Here is a 20,778-nt window from a genome sequence, read left to right as displayed (position 1 = left end):
CTTTAAAGTGGAGACACTCCATACTGATATACACCTGAAGATCAGCAGCAGAGGACTCTTTAAAGTAGAGACACTACATACTGATATACACCTGAACATCAGCAGGAGAGGACTCTTTAAAGTAGAGACACTAAATACTGATATACACCTGAACATCAGCAGGAGAGGACTCTTTAAAGTGGAGACACTACATACTGATATACACCTGAACATCAGCAGGAGAGAACTCTTTAAAATAGAGACACTACATACTGATATACACCTGAACATCAGCAGGAGAGGACTCTTTAAAGTAGAGACACTACATACTGATATACACCTGAACATCAGCAGGAGAGGACTCTTTAAAGTAGAGACACTACATACTGATATACACCTGAACATCAGCAGGAGAGGACTCTTTAAAGTAGAGACACTACATACTGATATACACCTGAACATCAGCAGGAGAGGACTCTTTAAAGTAGAGACACTACATACTGATATACACCTGAACATCAGCAGAGAGGACTCTTTAAAGTAGAGACACTACATACTGATATACACCTGAACATCAGCAGGAGAGGACTCTTTAAAGTAGAGACACTAAATACTGATATACACCTGAATCAGCAGGAGAGGACTCTTTAAAGTAGAGACACTACATACTGATATACACCTGAACATCAGCAGGAGAGGACTCTTTAAAGTAGAGACACTACATATTGATATACACCTGAACAGCAGCAGGAGAGGACTCTTTAAAGTAGAGACACTACATACTGATATACACTGAACATCAGCAGGAGAGGACTCTTTAAAGTAGAGACACTACATACTGATATACACCTGAACATCAGCAGGAGAGGACTCTTTAAAGTAGAGACACTACATACTGATATACACCTGAACATCAGCAGGAGAGGACTCTTTAAAGTAGAGACACTACATACTGATATACACCTGAACATCAGCAGGAGAGGACTCTTTAAAGTAGAGACACTACATACTGATATACACCTGAACATCAGCAGGAGAGGACTCTTTAAAGTAGAGACACTACATACTGATATACACCTGAACATCAGCAGGAGAGGACTCTTTAAAGTAGAGACACTACATACTGATATACACCTGAACATCAGCAGGAGAGGACTCTTTAAAGTAGAGACACTACATACTGATATACACCTGAACATCAGCAGGAGAGGACTCTTTAAAGTAGAGACACTACATACTGATATACACCTGAACATCAGCAGGAGAGGACTCTTTAAAGTAGAGACACTACATACTGATATACACCTGAACATCAGCAGGAGAGAACTCTTTAAAGTAGAGACACTACATACTGATATACACCTGAACATCAGCAGGAGAGGACTCTTTAAAGTAGAGACACTACACACTGATATACACCTGAACATCAGCAGGAGAGGACTCTTTAAAGTAGAGATACTACATACTGATATACACCTGAACATCAGCAGGAGAGACTCTTTAAAGTAGAGACACTACACACTGATATACACCTGAACATCAGCAGGAGAGGACTCTTTAAAGTAGAGACACTACATACTGATATACACCTGAACATCAGCAGGAGAGGACTCTTTAAAGTAGAGACACTACATACTGATATACACCTAAACATCAGCAGGAGAGGACTCTTTAAAGTAGAGACACTACATACTGATATACACCTGAACATCAGCAGGAGAGGACTCTTTAAAGTAGAGACACTACATACTGATATACACCTGAACATCAGCAGGAGAGGACTCTTTAAAGTAGAGACACTACATACTGATATAGTCCAGAGGACTCTTTAAAGTAGAGACTCCTGGTATTGATCTTGTCCTCTCTACAGATTGACGGGACTCTGAAGGTGAATACTCCCGCGGTGTTGCTAGGCTACAGTAAGGAGCGCAGCGCTAACGGAGGCTACGAGGCTCTGAGGAGCGTCAGTGAAGGAGCCTTCATCACACTCTTCATCACCATCCAGCCCCAGCTGGTGCCTGGAGAGACGGTCAGAGAGAAGGTGGGTTAAATCAAGTCTGCTTTTTAGTTCCCAGCATGCATCAGCGTGTCCTCGTCTGTCTTGGTGTGTCTTCAGATCCTCTTAACTGCTTGTAATCCTCTTTGAGTTTCCGTTTCTATATTTGATGTCTTTACGGGCACTCATACATGATATATTTAATATGTTGTAATTTGCTGATTGGGCTATATTTCCTTTTTTGTGGAATGTTATTGTTTATTTCTTATGTCTGCGTTCCTCATTTGTTGATATTTACTTCTTTTGATTGACTAACTTTTTGCGTTATCGTTTTCATTTCTCTCGTCTGTCCTCCTTCTGTTCCACCTGTTTGCTCCTCAATGCTAGATTAAGGAAAGGAAGGTAACTGTCCATCAATCACTGCATCACCATCATCAGTGTAATGTACTGTGACCTCTGACCTCTGACCCCTGACCTCTGACCTCTCAGTTCGACAGTCAGGAGGACGAGGGTCTGCTGGCGGAGGCGGAGCGCTTCGAGCGGGAAGCGTCTCAGAGTTTCCCCGAGCGGCCGTGCGTCTCTTCTGTCGTCGACCTCAACGGGAAGACGGTGTTCATTACGAGATACATCCGAGCCCTGAACCCCCCCCAGGAGCTGCTGGACGCTTGCAGCAACCAGCAGGAGGCCGCGGTCAGTGAGGGGGGGGGGTTAGGGATTCATAGAGACACAGCAGAGATAATGACTCAGATTTTAGGTCATTTACATTCTACGAGTCATTCATGCAGAGCAGCACCACTTGATCTAGGGAAGCTAACAAACACACACACACACACACACACACACACACACACACACACACACACACACACACACACACACACACACACACACACACACACACACTCACACTCACTCACACTCACACTCACACTCACTCACACTCACACTCACACTCACACACACACACACACACTCACACACTCACACTCTCTCTCACACACACACTCCAATCCTTTCTTTATTGATTGTGTCTCTATATTTAAACATGTCTCTCCCCCCCCCAGGCTCTGGTCTCTCGGTTCGTCTCTCTCATCCCGTCTCTCCCCGACAGAGTCTCTTTCTCTGGAGCCTGCGACCTCTGGAGCACCTGTGATGTGAGCAACTCTCTCCAGGAATCTGGGGTTAAAAGAAAGAAACTCTCTCCAGGAATCTGGGGTTAAAAAGAAACTCACTCCAGGAATATGGGGTTAAAAAGAAACTCTCTTCTGGAATCTGGGGTTAAAAATAAACTCTCCAGGAATCTGGGGTTAAAAATAAACTCTCCAGGAATATGGGGTTAAAAAGAAACTCTCTTCTGGAATCTGGGGTTAAAAATAAACTCTCCAGGAATCTGGGGTTAAAAATAAACTCTCCAGGAATCTGGGGTTAAAAAGAAACTCTCTTCAGGAATCTGGGGTTAAAATAAACTCTCCAGGAATCTGGGGTTAAAAATAAACTCTTCAGGAATCTGGGATTAAAAGAAAGAAACTTCAGGAATCTGGGGTTAAAAAGAAACTCTCTCCAGGAATCTGGTTTTAAAAATAAACTCTTCAGGAATCTGGGGTTAAAAGAAAGAAACTCTTCAGGAATCTGGGGTTAAAATGAAACTCTCTTCAGGAATCTGGGGTTAAAAGAAAGAAACTCTCTTCAGGAATCTGGGGTTAAAAAGAAACTCTCTCCAGGAATCTGGGGTTAAAAAGAAACTCTTCAGGAATCTGGGGTTAAAAAGAAACTCTCTTCAGGAGTCTGGGGTTAAAAAGAAACTCTCTCCAGGAATCTGGGGTTAAAAAGAAACTCTTCAGGAATCTGGGGTTAAAGAGAAACTCTCTTCAGGAGTCTGGGGTTAAAAAGAAACTCTCTTCAAGAATCTGGGGTTAAAAAGAAACTCTTCAGGAATCTGGGGTCAAAAAGAAACTCTCTTCAGGAATATGGGGTTAAAAAGAAACTCTCTTCAGGAATCTGGGATTAAAAAGAAACTCTCTTCAGGAATCTGGGGTTAAAAAGAAACTCTCTCCAGGAATCTGGGGTTAGAAGAAAGAAACTCTTCAGGAATCTGGGGTTAAAAGAAAGAAACTCTTCAGGAATCTGGGGTTAAAAAGAAACTCTTCAGGAATCTGGGGTTAAAAAGAAACTCTCTTCAGGAATCTGGGGTTAAAAAGAAACTCTCCAGGAATCTGGGGTTAAAAAGAAACTCTTCAGGAATCTGGGGTTAAAAAGAAACTCTTCAGAAATCTGGGGTTAAAAAGAAACTCTTCAGGAATCTGGGGTTAAAAGAAACTCTTCAGGAATCTGGGGTTAAAAAGAAACTCTCTTCAGGAATCTGGGGTTAAAAAGAAACTCTCTTCAGGAATCTGGGGTTAAAAAGAAACTCTCTTCAGGAATCTGGGGTTAAAAAGAAACTCTCTCCAGGAATCTGGGGTTAAAAAGAAACTCTCTTCAGGAATCTTGGGTTAAAAATAAACTCTCTTCAGGAATCTGGGGTTAAAAAGAAACTCTTCAGGAATCTGGGGTTAAAAGAAACTCTCTCCAGGAATCTGGGGTTAAAAAGAAACTCTCTTCAGGAATCTGGGGTTAAAAAGAAACTCTCTTCAGGAATCTGGGGTTAAAAAGAAACTCTCTTCAGGAATCTGGGGTTAAAAAGAAACTCTCTTCAGGAATCTGGGGTTAAAAAGAAACTCTTCAGGAATCTGGGGTTAAAAGAAACTCTCTCCAGGAATCTGGGGTTAAAAATAAACTCTCTTCAGGAATCTGGGGTTAAAATGAAACTCTCTTCAGGAATCTGGGGTTAAAAAGAAACTCTTCAGGAATCTGGGGTTAAAAAGAAACTCTCTTCAGGAATCTGGGGTTAAAAAGAAACTCTTCAGAAATCTGGGGTTAAAAAGAAACTCTTCAGGAATCTGGGGTTAAAAGAAAGAAACTCTTCAGGAATCTGGGGTTAAAAAGAAACTGTTCAGGAATCTGGGGTTAAAAAGAAACTCTCTTCAGGAATCTGGGGTTAAAAAGAAACTCTCTTCAGGAATCTGGGGTTAAAAAGAAACTCTCTTCAGGAATCTGGGGTTAAAAAGAAACTCTCTTCAGGAATCTTGGGTTAAAAATAAACTCTCTTCAGGAATCTGGGGTTAAAAAGAAACTCTTCAGGAATCTGGGGTTAAAAGAAACTCTCTCCAGGAATCTGGGGTTAAAAAGAAACTCTCTTCAGGAATCTGGGGTTAAAAAGAAACTCTCTTCAGGAATCTGGGGTTAAAAAGAAACTCTCTTCAGGAATCTGGGGTTAAAAGAAACTCTCTTCAGGAATCTGGGGTTAAAAAGAAACTCTCTTCAGGAATCTGGGGTTAAAAATAAACTCTTCAGGAATCTGGGGTTAAAAGAAAGAAACTCGTCAGGAATCTGGGGTTAAAATGAAACTCTCTTCAGGAATCTGGGGTTAAAAGAAAGAAACTCTCTTCAGGAATCTGGGGTTAAAAGAAAGAAACTCTCTCCAGGAATCTGGGGTTAAAAAGAAACTCTTCAGGAATCTGGGGTTAAAAAGAAACTCTCTTCAGGAGTCTGGGGTTAAAAAGAAACTCTCTCCAGGAATCTGGGGTTAAAAAGAAACTCTTCAGGAATCTGGGGTTAAAAAGAAACTCTCTTCAGGAATCTGGGGTTATAAAGTAAGAAACTCTCTTCAGGAATCTGGGGTCAAAATGAAACTCTCTTCAGGAATCTGGGGTTAAAAGAAAGAAACTCTCTTCAGGAATCTGGGGTCAAAAAGAAACTCTCTCCAGGAATCTGGGGTTAAAAAGAAACTCTTCAGGAATCTGGGGTTAAAAAGAAACTCTCTTCAGGAGTCTGGGGTTAAAAAGAAACTCTCTCCAGGAATCTGGGGTTAAAAAGAAACTCTTCAGGAATCTGGGGTTAAAAGAAAGAAACTCTTCAGGAATCTGGGGTTAAAAGAAAGAAACTCTTCAGGAATCTGGGGTTAAAATGAAACTGTCTTCAGGAATCTGGGGTTAAAAGAAAGAAACTCTTCAGGAATCTGGGGTTAAAAAGAAACTCTTCAGGAATCTGGGGTTAAAAAGAAACTCTCTTCAGGAATGTGGGGTTAAAAAGAAACTCTCTCCAGGAATCTGGGGTTAAAAAGAAACTCTTCAGGAATCTGTGGTTAAAAGAAAGAAACTCTTCAGGAATCTGGGGTTATAAAGAAACTCTTCAGGAATCTGGGGTTAAAAAGAAACTCTCTTCAGGAATCTGGGGTTAAAAAGAAACTCTTCAGGAATCTGGGGTTAAAAAGAAACTCTTCAGGAATCTGGGGTTAAAAAGAAACTCTCTTCAGGAATCTGGGGTTAAAAATAAACTCTCTCCAGGAATCTGGGGTTAAAAAGAAACTCTCTTCAGGAATCTGGGGTTAAAAAGAAACTCTTCAGGAATCTGGGGTTAAAAGAAAGAAACTCTTCAGGAATCTGGGCTTAAAAAGAAACTCTTCAGGAATCTGGGGTTAAAAAGAAACTCTCTTCAGGAATCTGGGGTTAAAAAGAAACTCTCCAGGAGTCTGGGGTTAAAAATAAACTCTTCAGGAATCTGGGGTTAAAAGAAAGAAACTCTTCAGGAATCTGGGGTTAAAAAGAAACTCTCTCCAGGAATCTGGGGTTAAAAAGAAACTCTTCAGGAATCTGGGGTTAAAGAGAAACTCTCTTCAGGAGTCTGGGGTTAAAAAGAAACTCTCTTCAAGAATCTGGGGTTAAAAAGAAACTCTTCAGGAATCTGGGGTCAAAAAGAAACTCTCTTCAGGAATATGGGGTTAAAAAGAAACTCTCTTCAGGAATCTGGGGTTAAAAAGAAACTCTCTTCAGGAATCTGGGATTAAAAAGAAACTCTCTTCAGGAATCTGGGGTTAAAAAGAAACTCTCTCCAGGAATCTGGGGTTAGAAGAAAGAAACTCTTCAGGAATCTGGGGTTAAAAGAAAGAAACTCTTCAGGAATCTGGGGTTAAAAAGAAACTCTTCAGGAATCTGGGGTTAAAAAGAAACTCTCTTCAGGAATCTGGGGTTAAAAAGAAACTCTCCAGGAATCTGGGGTTAAAAAGAAACTCTTCAGGAATCTGGGGTTAAAAAGAAACTCTTCAGAAATCTGGGGTTAAAAAGAAACTCTTCAGGAATCTGGGGTTAAAAGAAACTCTTCAGGAATCTGGGGTTAAAAAGAAACTCTCTTCAGGAATCTGGGGTTAAAAAGAAACTCTCTTCAGGAATCTGGGGTTAAAAAGAAACTCTCTCCAGGAATCTGGGGTTAAAAAGAAACTCTCTTCAGGAATCTTGGGTTAAAAATAAACTCTCTTCAGGAATCTGGGGTTAAAAAGAAACTCTTCAGGAATCTGGGGTTAAAAGAAACTCTCTCCAGGAATCTGGGGTTAAAAAGAAACTCTCTTCAGGAATCTGGGGTTAAAAAGAAACTCTCTTCAGGAATCTGGGGTTAAAAAGAAACTCTCTTCAGGAATCTGGGGTTAAAAAGAAACTCTCTTCAGGAATCTGGGGTTAAAAAGAAACTCTTCAGGAATCTGGGGTTAAAAGAAACTCTCTCCAGGAATCTGGGGTTAAAAAGAAACTCTCTTCAGGAATCTGGGGTTAAAAATAAACTCTTCAGGAATCTGGGGTTAAAAGAAAGAAACTCGTCAGGAATCTGGGGTTAAAATGAAACTCTCTTCAGGAATCTGGGGTTAAAAAGAAACTCTTCAGGAATCTGGGGTTAAAAAGAAACTCTCTTCAGGAATCTGGGGTTAAAAAGAAACTCTTCAGAAATCTGGGGTTAAAAAGAAACTCTTCAGGAATCTGGGGTTAAAAGAAAGAAACTCTTCAGGAATCTGGGGTTAAAAAGAAACTCTTCAGGAATCTGGGGTTAAAAAGAAACTCTCTTCAGGAATCTGGGGTTAAAAAGAAACTCTCTTCAGGAATCTGGGGTTAAAAAGAAACTCTCTTCAGGAATCTGGGGTTAAAAAGAAACTCTCTTCAGGAATCTTGGGTTAAAAATAAACTCTCTTCAGGAATCTGGGGTTAAAAAGAAACTCTTCTGGAATCTGGGGTTAAAAGAAACTCTCTCCAGGAATCTGGGGTTAAAAAGAAACTCTCTTCAGGAATCTGGGGTTAAAAAGAAACTCTCTTCAGGAATCTGGGGTTAAAAAGAAACTCTCTTCAGGAATCTGGGGTTAAAAAGAAACTCTCTTCAGGAATCTGGGGTTAAAAATAAACTCTTCAGGAATCTGGGGTTAAAAGAAAGAAACTCGTCAGGAATCTGGGGTTAAAATGAAACTCTCTTCAGGAATCTGGGGTTAAAAGAAAGAAACTCTCTTCAGGAATCTGGGGTTAAAAGAAAGAAACTCTCTCCAGGAATCTGGGGTTAAAAAGAAACTCTTCAGGAATCTGGGGTTAAAAAGAAACTCTCTTCAGGAGTCTGGGGTTAAAAAGAAACTCTCTCCAGGAATCTGGGGTTAAAAAGAAACTCTTCAGGAATCTGGGGTTAAAAAGAAACTCTCTTCAGGAATCTGGGGTTATAAAGAAAGAAACTCTTCAGGAATCTGGGGTTAAAATGAAACTCTCTTCAGGAATCTGGGGTTAAAAGAAAGAAACTCTCTTCAGGAATCTGGGGTCAAAAAGAAACTCTCTCCAGGAATCTGGGGTTAAAAAGAAACTCTTCAGGAATCTGGGGTTAAAAAGAAACTCTCTTCAGGAGTCTGGGGTTAAAAAGAAACTCTCTCCAGGAATCTGGGGTTAAAAAGAAACTCTTCAGGAATCTGGGGTTAAAAAGAAACTCTTCAGGAATCTGGGGTTAAAAGAAAGAAACTCTTCAGGAATCTGGGGTTAAAAGAAAGAAACTCTTCAGGAATCTGGGGTTAAAATGAAACTGTCTTCAGGAATCTGGGGTTAAAAGAAAGAAACTCTTCAGGAATCTGGGGTTAAAAAGAAACTCTTCAGGAATCTGGGGTTAAAAAGAAACTCTCTTCAGGAATGTGGGGTTAAAAAGAAACTCTCTCCAGGAATCTGGGGTTAAAAAGAAACTCTTCAGGAATCTGTGGTTAAAAGAAAGAAACTCTTCAGGAATCTGGGGTTATAAAGAAACTCTTCAGGAATCTGGGGTTAAAAAGAAACTCTCTTCAGGAATCTGGGGTTAAAAAGAAACTCTTCAGGAATCTGGGGTTAAAAAGAAACTCTTCAGGAATCTGGGGTTAAAAAGAAACTCTCTTCAGGAATCTGGGGTTAAAAAGAAACTCTTCAGGAATCTGGGGTTAAAAGAAAGAAACTCTTCAGGAATCTGGGGTTAAAAAGAAACTCTTCAGGAATCTGGGGTTAAAAAGAAACTCTCCAGGAATCTGGGGGTTAAAAAGAAACTCTCTCCAGGAATCTGGGGTTAAAAAGAAACTCTTCAGGAATCTGGGGTTAAAAAGAAACTCTCTCCAGGAATCTGGGGTTAAAAAGAAACTCTTCAGGGAATCTGGGGTTAAAAAGAAACTCTCCAGGAATCTGGGGGTTAAAAAGAAACTCTCTCCAGGAATCTGGGGTTAAAAAGAAACTCTTCAGGAATCTGGGGTTAAAAAGAAACTCTCCAGGAATCTGGGGGTTAAAAAGAAACTCTCTCCAGGAATCTGGGGATAAAAAGAAACTCTTCAGGAATCTGGGGTTAAAAGAAAGAAACTCTCTTCAGGAATCTGGGGTTAAAAAGAAACTTCAGGAATCTGGGGTTAAAAAGAAACTCTCTTCAGGAATCTGGGGTTAGAAAGAAACTTCAGGAATCTGGGGTTAAAAAGAAACTCTCTTCAGGAATCTGGGGTTAAAAAGAAACTCTCTTCAGGAATCTGGGGTTAAAAAGAAACTTCAGGAATCTGGGGTTAAAAAGAAACTCTCTTCAGGAATCTGGGGTTAAAAAGAAACTTCAGGAATCTGGGGTTAAAAAGAAACTCTCTTCAGGAATCTGGGGTTAAAAAGAAACTCTCTTCAGGAATCTGGGGTTAAAAAGAAACTCTCTTCAGGAATCTGGGGTTAAAAAGAAACTCTTCAGGAATCTGGGGTTAAAAAGAAACTCTTCAGGAATCTGGGGTTAAAAAGAAACTCTCTTCAGGAATCTGGGGTTAAAAAGAAACTCTTCAGGAATCTGGGGTTAAAAGAAAGAAACTCTTCAGGAATCTGGGCTTAAAAAGAAACTCTTCAGGAATCTGGGGTTAAAAAGAAACTCTCTTCAGGAATCTGGGGTTAAAAAGAAACTCTCCAGGAATCTGGGGTTAAAAGAAAGAAACTCTTCAGGAATCTGGGGTTAAAAATAAACTCTTCAGGAATCTGGGGTTAAAAGAAAGAAACTCTTCAGGAATCTGGGGTTAAAAAGAAACTCTCTCCAGGAATCTGGGGTTAAAAAGAAACTCTTCAGGAATCTGGGGTTAAAAATAAACTCTCTCCAGGAATCTGGGCTTAAAAAGAAACTCTTCAGGAATCTGGGGTTAAAAAGAAACTTTCCAGGAATCTGGGGTTAAAAAGAAACTCTCTCCAGGAATCTGGGGTTAAAAAGAAACTTCAGGAATCTGGGGTTAAAAATAAAATATCCAGGAATCTGGGGTTAAAAAGAAACTCTTCAGGAATCTGGGGTTAAAAAGAAACTTTCCAGGAATCTGGGGTTAAAAAGAAACTCTCTCCAGGAATCTGGGCTTAAAAAGAAACTCTTCAGGAATCTGGGGTTAAAAAGAAAATATCCAGGAATCTGGGGTTAAAAGAAGAAACTCTTCAGGAATCTGGGGTTAAAAAGAAACTCTTCAGGAATCTGGGGTTAAAAAGAAACTCTCTCCAGGAATCTGGGGTTAAAAAGAAACTTCAGGAATCTGGGCTTAAAAAGAAACTCTTCAGGAATCTGGGGTTAAAAAGAAAATATCCAGGAATCTGGGGTTAAAAAGAAACTCTTCAGGAATCTGGGGTTAAAAAGAAACTCTTCAGGAATCTGGGGTTAATAGAAAGAAACTCTTCAGGAATCTGGGGTTAAAAAGAAACTCTCTTCAGGAATCTGGGGTTAAAAAGAAACTCTCTTCAGGAATCTGGGGTTAAAAAGAAACTCTCTCCAGGAATCTGGGGTTAAAAAGAAACTCTCTTCAGGAATCTGGGGTTAAAAAGAAACTCTTCAGGAATCTGGGGTTAAAAAGAAACTCTTCAGGAATCTGGGGTTAAAAAGAAACTCTTCAGGAATCTGGGGTTAAAAAGAAACTCTCTTCAGGAATCTGGGGTTAAAAAGAAACTCTCTTCAGGAATCTGGGGTTAAAAAGAAACTCTTCAGGAATCTGGGGTTAAAAAGAAACTCTTCAGGAATCTGGGGTTAAAAAGAAACTCTCTTCAGGAATCTGGGGTTAAAAAGAAACTCTCTTCAGGAATCTGGGGTTAAAAAGAAACTCTTCAGGAATCTGGGGTTAAAAGAAAGAAACTCTTCAGGAATCTGGGCTTAAAAAGAAACTCTTCAGGAATCTGGGGTTAAAAAGAAACTCTCTTCAGGAATCTGGGGTTAAAAAGAAACTCTCCAGGAGTCTGGGGTTAAAAATAAACTCTTCAGGAATCTGGGGTTAAAAGAAAGAAACTCTTCAGGAATCTGGGGTTAAAAAGAAACTCTTCAGGAATCTGGGGTTAAAAGAAAGAAACTCTCCAGGAATCTGGGGTTAAAAAGAAACTCTTCAGGAATCTGGGGTTAAAAATAAACTCTCTCCAGGAATCTGGGCTTAAAAAGAAACTCTTCAGGAATCTGGGGTTAAAAAGAAACTTTCCAGGAATCTGGGGTTAAAAAGAAACTCTCTCCAGGAATCTGGGGTTAAAAAGAAACTTCAGGAATCTGGGGTTAAAAAGAAAATATCCAGGAATCTGGGGTTAAAAAGAAACTCTTCAGGAATCTGGGGTTAAAAAGAAACTTTCCAGGAATCTGGGGTTAAAAAGAAACTCTCTCCAGGAATCTGGGCTTAAAAAGAAACTCTTCAGGAATCTGGGGTTAAAAAGAAAATATCCAGGAATCTGGGGTTAAAAGAAGAAACTCTTCAGGAATCTGGGGTTAAAAAGAAACTCTTCAGGAATCTGGGGTTAAAAAGAAACTCTCTCCAGGAATCTGGGGTTAAAAAGAAACTTCAGGAATCTGGGCTTAAAAAGAAACTCTTCAGGAATCTGGGGTTAAAAAGAAAATATCCAGGAATCTGGGGTTAAAAGAAGAAACTCTTCAGGAATCTGGGGTTAAAAAGAAACTCTTCAGGAATCTGGGGTTAATAGAAAGAAACTCTTCAGGAATCTGGGGTTAAAAAGAAACTCTCTTCAGGAATCTGGGGTTAAAAAGAAACTCTCTTCAGGAATCTGGGGTTAAAAAGAAACTCTCTCCAGGAATCTGGGGTTAAAAAGAAACTCTTCAGGAATCTGGGGTTAATAGAAAGAAACTCTTCAGGAATCTGGGGTTAAAAAGAAACTCTCTTCAGGAATCTGGGGTTAAAAAGAAACTCTCTTCAGGAATCTGGGGTTAAAAAGAAACTCTCTCCAGGAATCTGGGGTTAAAAAGAAACTCTCTTCAGGAATCTGGGGTTAAAAAGAAACTCTTCAGGAATCTGGGGTTAAAAAGAAACTCTTCAGGAATCTGGGGTTAAAAAGAAACTCTTCAGGAATCTGGGGTTAAAAGAAAGAAACTCTTCAGGAATCTGGGGTTAGAAAGAAACTCTTCAGGAATCTGGGGTTAAAAAGAAACTCTCTTCAGGAATCTGGGGTTAAAAAGAAACTCTCTTCAGGAATCTGGGGTTAAAAAGAAACTCTCTCCAGGAATCTGGGGTTAAAAAGAAACTCTCTTCAGGAATCTGGGGTTAAAAATAAACTCTCTTCAGGAATCTGGGGTTAAAAAGAAACTCTTCAGGAATCTGGGGTTAAAAGAAAGAAACTCTTCAGGAATCTGGGGTTAAAAAGAAACTCTTCAGGAATCTGGGGTTAAAAGAAAAAAACTCTTCAGGAATCTGGGGTTAAAAATAAACTCTCCAGGAATCTGGGGTTAAAAGAAAGAAACTCTTCAGGATCTGGGGTTAAAATGAAACTCTCTTCAGGAATCTGGGGTTAAAAAGAAACTCTTCAGGAATCTGGGGTTAAAAGAAAGAAACTCTCTTCAGGAATCTGGGGTTAAAAAGAAACTCTTCAGGAATCTGGGGTTAAAAAGAAACTCTCTCCAGGAATCTGGGGTTAAAAAGAAACTTCAGGAATCTGGGGTTAAAAAGAAACTCTCTCCAGGAATCTGGGGTTAAAAAGAAACTCTCCAGGAATCTGGGGTTAAAAAGAAACTCTTCAGGAATCTGGGGTTAAAAAGAAACTCATCTCACTGTAACTCTTCATCGTCTTCCTCCTCCTCTTCCTCCTCCTCTTCCTCTTCTGTTTTACAGCAGTTCCTGACTCTGTTAGCAGGTGATGAAGAGGAGCATGCTGTCCTGCTGTGTAACTACTTCCTGTCGATGGGTAAGAAGGCGTGGCTTATCATCGGCACGGCGATACCTGAGGTGAGGAAACAGCCTTTAGAGAAATCAATAAAAAAAAGTTCCCATGAAGTATCCCTCCACCTGGTCCTGGGTAGAGATAATCCCTCCACCTGGTCCTGGGTAGAGATAATCCCTCCACCTGGTCCTAGGTAGAGATATAATCCCTCCACCTGGTCCTGGGTAGAGATATAGCCCTCCACCTGGTCCTGGGTAGAGATATAGTCCCTCCACCTGGTCCTGGGTAGAGATAATCCCTCCACCTGGTCCTAGGTAGAGATATAATCCCTCCACCTGGTCCTGGGTAGAGATATAATCCCTCCACCTGGTCCTAGGTAGAGATATAATCCCTCCTCCTGGTCCTAGGTAGAGATAATCCCTCCACCTGGTCCTGGGTAGAGATATAGTCCCTCCACCTGGTCCTGGGTAGAGATATAATCCCTCCACCTGGTCCTAGGTAGAGATATATCCCTCCACCTGGTCCTGGGTAGAGATATGATCCCTCCACCTGGTCCTGGGTAGAGATATATCCCTCCACCTGGTCCTGGGTAGAGATATAATCCCTCCACCTGGTCCTGGGTAGAGATATATCCCTCCACCTGGTCCTAGGTAGAGATATAATCCCTCCACCTGGTCCAGGGTAGAGATATAGTCCCTCCACCTGGTCCTGGGTAGAGATATAATCCCTCCACCTGGTCCTAGGTAGAGATATAATCCCTCCACCTGGTCCTGGGTAGAGATATATCCCTCCACCTGGTCCTGGGTAGAGAGATAGTCCCTCCACCTGGTCCTAGGTAGAGATATAATCCCTCCATCTGGTCCTAGGTAGAGATATAATCCCTCCACCTGGTCCTAGGTAGAGATATAATCCCTCCTCCTGGTCCTAGGTAGAGATATAATCCCTCCACCTGGTCCAGGGTAGAGATATAGTCCCTCCACCTGGTCCTGGGTAGAGATATAATCCCTCCACCTGGTCCTAGGTAGAGATATAATCCCTCCACCTGGTCCTGGGTAGAGATATATCCCTCCACCTGGTCCTGGGTAGAGAGATAGTCCCTCCACCTGGTCCTGGGTAGAGATATAATCCCTCCACCTGGTCCTAGGTAGAGATATAATCCCTCCATCTGGTCCTAGGTAGAGATATAATCCCTCCACCTGGTCCTAGGTAGAGATATAATCCCTCCACCTGGTCCTAGGTAGAGATATAATCCCTCCACCTGGTCCTAGGTAGAGATATAATCCCTCCACCTGGTCCTAGGTAGAGATATAATCCCTCCATCTGGTCCTAGGTAGAGATATAATCCCTCCACCTGGTCCTAGGTAGAGATATAATCCCTCCACCTGGTCCTAGGTAGAGATATAATCCCTCCATCTGGTCCTAGGTAGAGATATAATCCCTCCACCTGGTCCTAGGTAGAGATATAATCCCTCCACCTGGTCCTGGGTAGAGATATAGTCCCTCCACCTGGTCCTAGGTAGAGAGATAATCCCTCCACCTGGTCCTAGGTAGAGAGATAATCCCTCCACCTGGTCCTGGGTAGAGATATAATCCCTCCACCTGGTCCTGGGTAGAGATATAATCCCTCCACCTGGTCCTAGGTAGAGAGATAATCCCTCCACCTGGTCCTGGGTAGAGATATAATCCCTCCACCTGGTCCTGGTTAGAGATATAATCCCTCCACCTGGTCCTGGTTAGAGATATAATCCCTCCACCTGGTCCTACGTAGAGATATAATCCCTCCACCTGGTCCTACGTAGAGATATAATCCCTCCACCTGGTCCTGGGTAGAGATATAATCCCTCCACCTGGTCCTGGGTAGAGATATAATCCCTCCACCTGGTCCTAGGTAGAGATATAATCCCTCCACCTGGTCCTAGGTAGAGGTATAATCCCTCCACCTGGTCCTGGGTAGAGATATAATCCCTCCACCTGGTCCTAGGTAGAGATCAGTGATGCAAATTAGTCGCTTTTCGGCGCCTCCCGCTTTTCTAACGCTGATTTGGGTGACTTGTGTAATTCGTGGAGAACCAAAGACTTTTCGTTTTGGGGGGGGGGGGGGGGTCCGTCCGTCCGACTTATGCGGACAACTTCTCACTTCAGAAAGAAGAAATCTAGATCGCAAAATAATTAAACAAGCGAGTGCCTATTTTTCCTGGCCAAGGACAGGTTCCTTGAACACAACACGAGCGTAATGTGTCTTCACGTGGTTATGTCTCGTCTGAAAGGAGTAACGGAGAGCATCGGAAAGCCGCTCCAGCTCTTCAAATATTGCAGTACCCATAAGGAGCCGTACACATGCCGCAGTGTTTGCGAGGCTGTGTCTTTAGTTGTAGGCACAGTGGCGATCTGTTGTTATTAGCATCTGGTTAGCTAGCTATGCTAACGAATTTAAAGAGCTTTTCTACAACCAGGTTGAAGAGAGCTCTCTCCTGAGAGGCTCAAATAACCTCAGCTCAGTGAGGTTAAGGCACACCTTGATATGATCATTAGTTATTAATGAGACATTAGAGACTAAATTATTAACAGGTATAACATATTATATGACAGTAACAAAAAAGTTGTTTAAAATAACAAGAATAGAGTTTGAAAGGGAAGTGATTTGTAAAATATCCAAAAAGAAAAAAAATCTGCTTACAGTTCTGTTTCATATGGGTGTTGAGAGATGTATCCATAGATCTCCTCATGTTGCTCTTAAAGTGCACGAGATTGATGCTTTTAACTTCAATAATAAAAAATAAAAAATCCCGGGGGAGCATGCCCCCGGACCCCTAGAGGAGGTTGGATCCCCCCCACTTAAATCATGTTCACATGGATAGAATACTAAATACATTTGCACACATCTTGTGTCCATATCTTTCTGTTTTGGTGGTCATGCCACAACCGTGCACGTGAATGCATGCATGCGTCAAACATGAGTCATGGTAAAATATCTGGATTAAGAGGTTGCTTTTTCTTTCCACAGCATGAAAGAAAGGCCAAATGAATGGGCTGTGATTTTCTTTTTTTTAAGCAGAGGTTTAGTTAAATAATTTGTACGGCCCTCGGAGGATGTTGTACAAATTTAAAGGAAAAAGGGTCCCCACCCCTGCTGTAAATAATAATAAAAACCCTTGATTTATAACTTAACATCTCTGTCTCCTATTGATCTGAGTATGTTATAAAGAATAGCCAGTTAATTGAAGCATTATAGCACAGGCCTTTGTCAGATGGTATATTACGCTGTTTTTTTTCTGCTTCGAATAGTTCTCTCTTTTTTCACCATACCTGTGTTTGCATCACTGAGAGATATAATCCCTCCACCTGGTCCTAGGTAGAGGTATAATCCTTCCACCTGGTCCTAGGTAGAGATATAATCCCTCCACCTGGTCCTAGGTAGAGATATAATCCCTCCACCTGGTCCTAGGTAGAGATATAATCCCTGGTCCTGGGTAGAGATATAATCCCTCCACCTGGTCCTAGGTAGAGATATAATCCCTCCACCTGGTCCTAGGTAAAGATATAATCCCTCCACCTGGTCCTAGGTAGAGATATAATCCCTCCACCTGGTCCTAGGTAGAGATATAGTCCCTCCATCTGGTCCTGGGTAGAGATATAATCCCTCCACCTGGTTCTGGGTAGAGATATAATCCCTCCACCTGGTCCTAGGTAGAGATATAATCCCTCCACCTGGTCCTAGGTAGAGATATAATCCCTCCACCTGGTCCTGGGTAGAGATATAGTCCCTCCATCTGGTCCTGGGTAGAGATATAATCCCTCCACCTGGTTCTGGGTAGAGATATAATCCCTCCACCTGGTCCTAGGTAGAGATATAATCCCTCCACCTGGTCCTGGGTAGAGATATATCCCTCCACCTGGTCCTAGGTAGAGATATAATCCCTCCACCTGGTCCTAGGTAGAGATATAATCCCTCCACCTGGTCCTGGGTAGAGATATAATCCCTCCACCTGGTCCTAGGTAGAGATATAATCCCTCCACCTGGTCCTAGGTAGAGATATAATCCCTCCACCTGGTCCTGGGTAGAGATATAATCCCTCCACCTGGTCCTAGGTAGAGATATAATCCCTCCACCTGGTCCTGGGTAGAGATATAATCCCTCCACCTGGTCCTAGGTAGAGATATAATCCCTCCACCTGGTCCTGGGTAGAGATATAATCCCTCCACCTGGTCCTAGGTAGAGATATAATCCCTCCACCTGGTCCTGGGTAGAGATATAATCCCTCCACCTGGTCCTACGTAGAGATATAATCCCTCCACCTGGTCCTAGGTAGAGATATAATCCCTCCACCTGGTCCTGGGTAGAGATATAATCCCTCCACCTGGTCCTACGTAGAGATATAATCCCTCCACCTGGTCCTAGGTAGAGATATAATCCCTCCACCTGGTCCTAGGTAGAGATATAATCCCTCCACCTGGTCCTGGGTAGAGATATAATCCCTCCACCTGGTCCTGGGTAGAGATATAATCCCTCCACCTGGTCCTGGGTAGAGATATAATCCCTCCACCTGGTCCTAGGTAGAGATATAATCCCTCCACCTGGTCCTAGGTAGAGATATAATCCCTCCACCTGGTCCTAGGTAGAGATATAATCCCTCCACCTGGTCCTAGGTAGAGATATATCCCTCCACCTGGTCCTACGTAGAGATATAATCCCTCCACCTGGTCCTAGGTAGAGATATAATCCCTCCACCTGGTCCTGGGTAGAGATATAATCCCTCCACCTGGTCCTGGGTAGAGATATAATCCCTCCACCTGGTCCTAGGTAGAGATATAATCCCTCCACCTGGTCCTGGGTAGAGATATAATCCCTCCACCTGGTCCTGGGTAGAGATATAATCCCTCCACCTGGTCCTAGGTAGAGATATAATCCCTCCACCTGGTCCTGGGTAGAGATATAATCCCTCCACCTGGTCCTAGGTAGAGATATAATCCCTCCACCTGGTCCTAGGTAGAGATATAATCCCTCCACCTGGTCCTAGGTAGAGATATAATCCCTCCACCTGGTCCTGGGTAGAGATATAATCCCTCCACCTGGTCCTAGGTAGAGATATAATCCCTCCACCTGGTCCTGGGTAGAGATATAATCCCTCCACCTGGTCCTAGGTAGAGATATAATCCCTCCACCTGGTCCTAGGTAGAGATATAATCCCTCCACCTGGTCCTAGGTAGAGATATATCCCTCCACCTGGTCCTACGTAGAGATATAATCCCTCCACCTGGTCCTAGGTAGAGATATAATCCCTCCACCTGGTCCTGGGTAGAGATATAATCCCTCCACCTGGTCCTACGTAGAGATATAATCCCTCCACCTGGTCCTGGGTAGAGATATAATCCCTCCACCTGGTCCTAGGTAGAGATATAATCCCTCCACCTGGTCCTAGGTAGAGATATAGTCCCTCCACCTGGTCCTAGGTAGAGATATAATCCCTCCACCTGGTCCTAGGTAGAGATATAGTCCCTCCACCTGGTCCTAGGTAGAGATATAATCCCTCCACCTGGTCCTAGGTAGAGATATAATCCCTCCACCTGGTCCTGGGTAGAGATATAGTCCCTCCATCTGGTCCTGGGTAGAGATATAATCCCTCCACCTGGTTCTGGGTAGAGATATAATCCCTCCACCTGGTCCTAGGTAGAGATATAATCCCTCCACCTGGTCCTGGGTAGAGATATATCCCTCCACCTGGTCCTAGGTAGAGATATAATCCCTCCACCTGGTCCTAGGTAGAGATATAATCCCTCCACCTGGTCCTGGGTAGAGATATAATCCCTCCACCTGGTCCTAGGTAGAGATATAATCCCTCCACCTGGTCCTAGGTAGAGATATAATCCCTCCACCTGGTCCTGGGTAGAGATATAATCCCTCCACCTGGTCCTAGGTAGAGATATAATCCCTCCACCTGGTCCTAGGTAGAGATATAATCCCTCCACCTGGTCCTAGGTAGAGATATAATCCCTCCACCTGGTCCTGGGTAGAGATATAATCCCTCCACCTGGTCCTACGTAGAGATATAATCCCTCCACCTGGTCCTAGGTAGAGATATAATCCCTCCACCTGGTCCTGGGTAGAGATATAATCCCTCCACCTGGTCCTACGTAGAGATATAATCCCTCCACCTGGTCCTAGGTAGAGATATAATCCCTCCACCTGGTCCTAGGTAGAGATATAATCCCTCCACCTGGTCCTGGGTAGAGATATAATCCCTCCACCTGGTCCTGGGTAGAGATATAATCCCTCCACCTGGTCCTGGGTAGAGATATAATCCCTCCACCTGGTCCTAGGTAGAGATATAATCCCTCCACCTGGTCCTAGGTAGAGATATAATCCCTCCACCTGGTCCTAGGTAGAGATATATCCCTCCACCTGGTCCTACGTAGAGATATAATCCCTCCACCTGGTCCTAGGTAGAGATATAATCCCTCCACCTGGTCCTGGGTAGAGATATAATCCCTCCACCTGGTCCTGGGTAGAGATATAATCCCTCCACCTGGTCCTGGGTAGAGATATAATCCCTCCACCTGGTCCTAGGTAGAGATATAATCCCTCCACCTGGTCCTGGGTAGAGATATAATCCCTCCACCTGGTCCTAGGTAGAGATATAATCCCTCCACCTGGTCCTAGGTAGAGATATAATCCCACCACCTGGTCCTAGGTAGAGATATAATCCCTCCACCTGGTCCTGGGTAGAGATATAATCCCTCCACCTGGTCCTAGGTAGAGATATAATCCCTCCACCTGGTCCTGGGTAGAGATATAATCCCTCCACCTGGTCCTAGGTAGAGATATAATCCCTCCACCTGGTCCTAGGTAGAGATATAATCCCTCCACCTGGTCCTAGGTAGAGATATATCCCTCCACCTGGTCCTACGTAGAGATATAATCCCTCCACCTGGTCCTAGGTAGAGATATAATCCCTCCACCTGGTCCTGGGTAGAGATATAATCCCTCCACCTGGTCCTACGTAGAGATATAATCCCTCCACCTGGTCCTGGGTAGAGATATAATCCCTCCACCTGGTCCTAGGTAGAGATATAATCCCTCCACCTGGTCCTAGGTAGAGATATAGTCCCTCCACCTGGTCCTAGGTAGAGATATAATCCCTCCACCTGGTCCTAGGTAGAGATATAGTCCCTCCACCTGGTCCTAGGTAGAGATATAATCCCTCCACCTGGTCCTACGTAGAGATATAATCCCTCCACCTGGTCCTAGGTAGAGATATAGTCCCTCCACCTGGTCCTAGGTAGAGATATAATTCCTCCACCTGGTCCTAGGTAGAGATATAGTCCCTCCACCTG

General features: G+C 42.8%; 1 protein-coding gene across 8 annotated transcripts in view; it reads left to right on the top strand.

The window, feature by feature from the left end:
• cc2d2a (coiled-coil and C2 domain containing 2A) overlaps positions 1-20,778 on the top strand; it is a 77,839-nt gene that overhangs the window by 49,333 nt on the left and 7,728 nt on the right. For 7 of the 8 annotated variants that reach the window (XM_079664364.1, XM_079664359.1, XM_079664361.1 and 4 more), the window contains 5 exons: positions 1,850-2,020; positions 2,363-2,377; positions 2,465-2,665; positions 3,040-3,129; positions 13,398-13,511. In XM_079664364.1, coding sequence (XP_079520490.1) covers positions 1,850-2,020; positions 2,363-2,377; positions 2,465-2,665; positions 3,040-3,129; positions 13,398-13,511 — 591 coding nt within the window. The remainder of the gene's footprint in view (positions 1-1,849; positions 2,021-2,362; positions 2,378-2,464; positions 2,666-3,039; positions 3,130-13,397; positions 13,512-20,778) is intronic. The other variant, XM_079664360.1, reaches the window with a different exon arrangement.

Source organism: Notothenia rossii (genome assembly GCF_949606895.1).
Source record: "Notothenia rossii genome assembly, chromosome: 1".
Classification (NCBI taxonomy): Eukaryota; Metazoa; Chordata; class Actinopteri; order Perciformes; family Nototheniidae; genus Notothenia; species Notothenia rossii.
The sequence above is the reverse complement of the archived record's forward strand: the minus strand, read 5'-3'. Positions and strand labels throughout refer to the sequence as shown.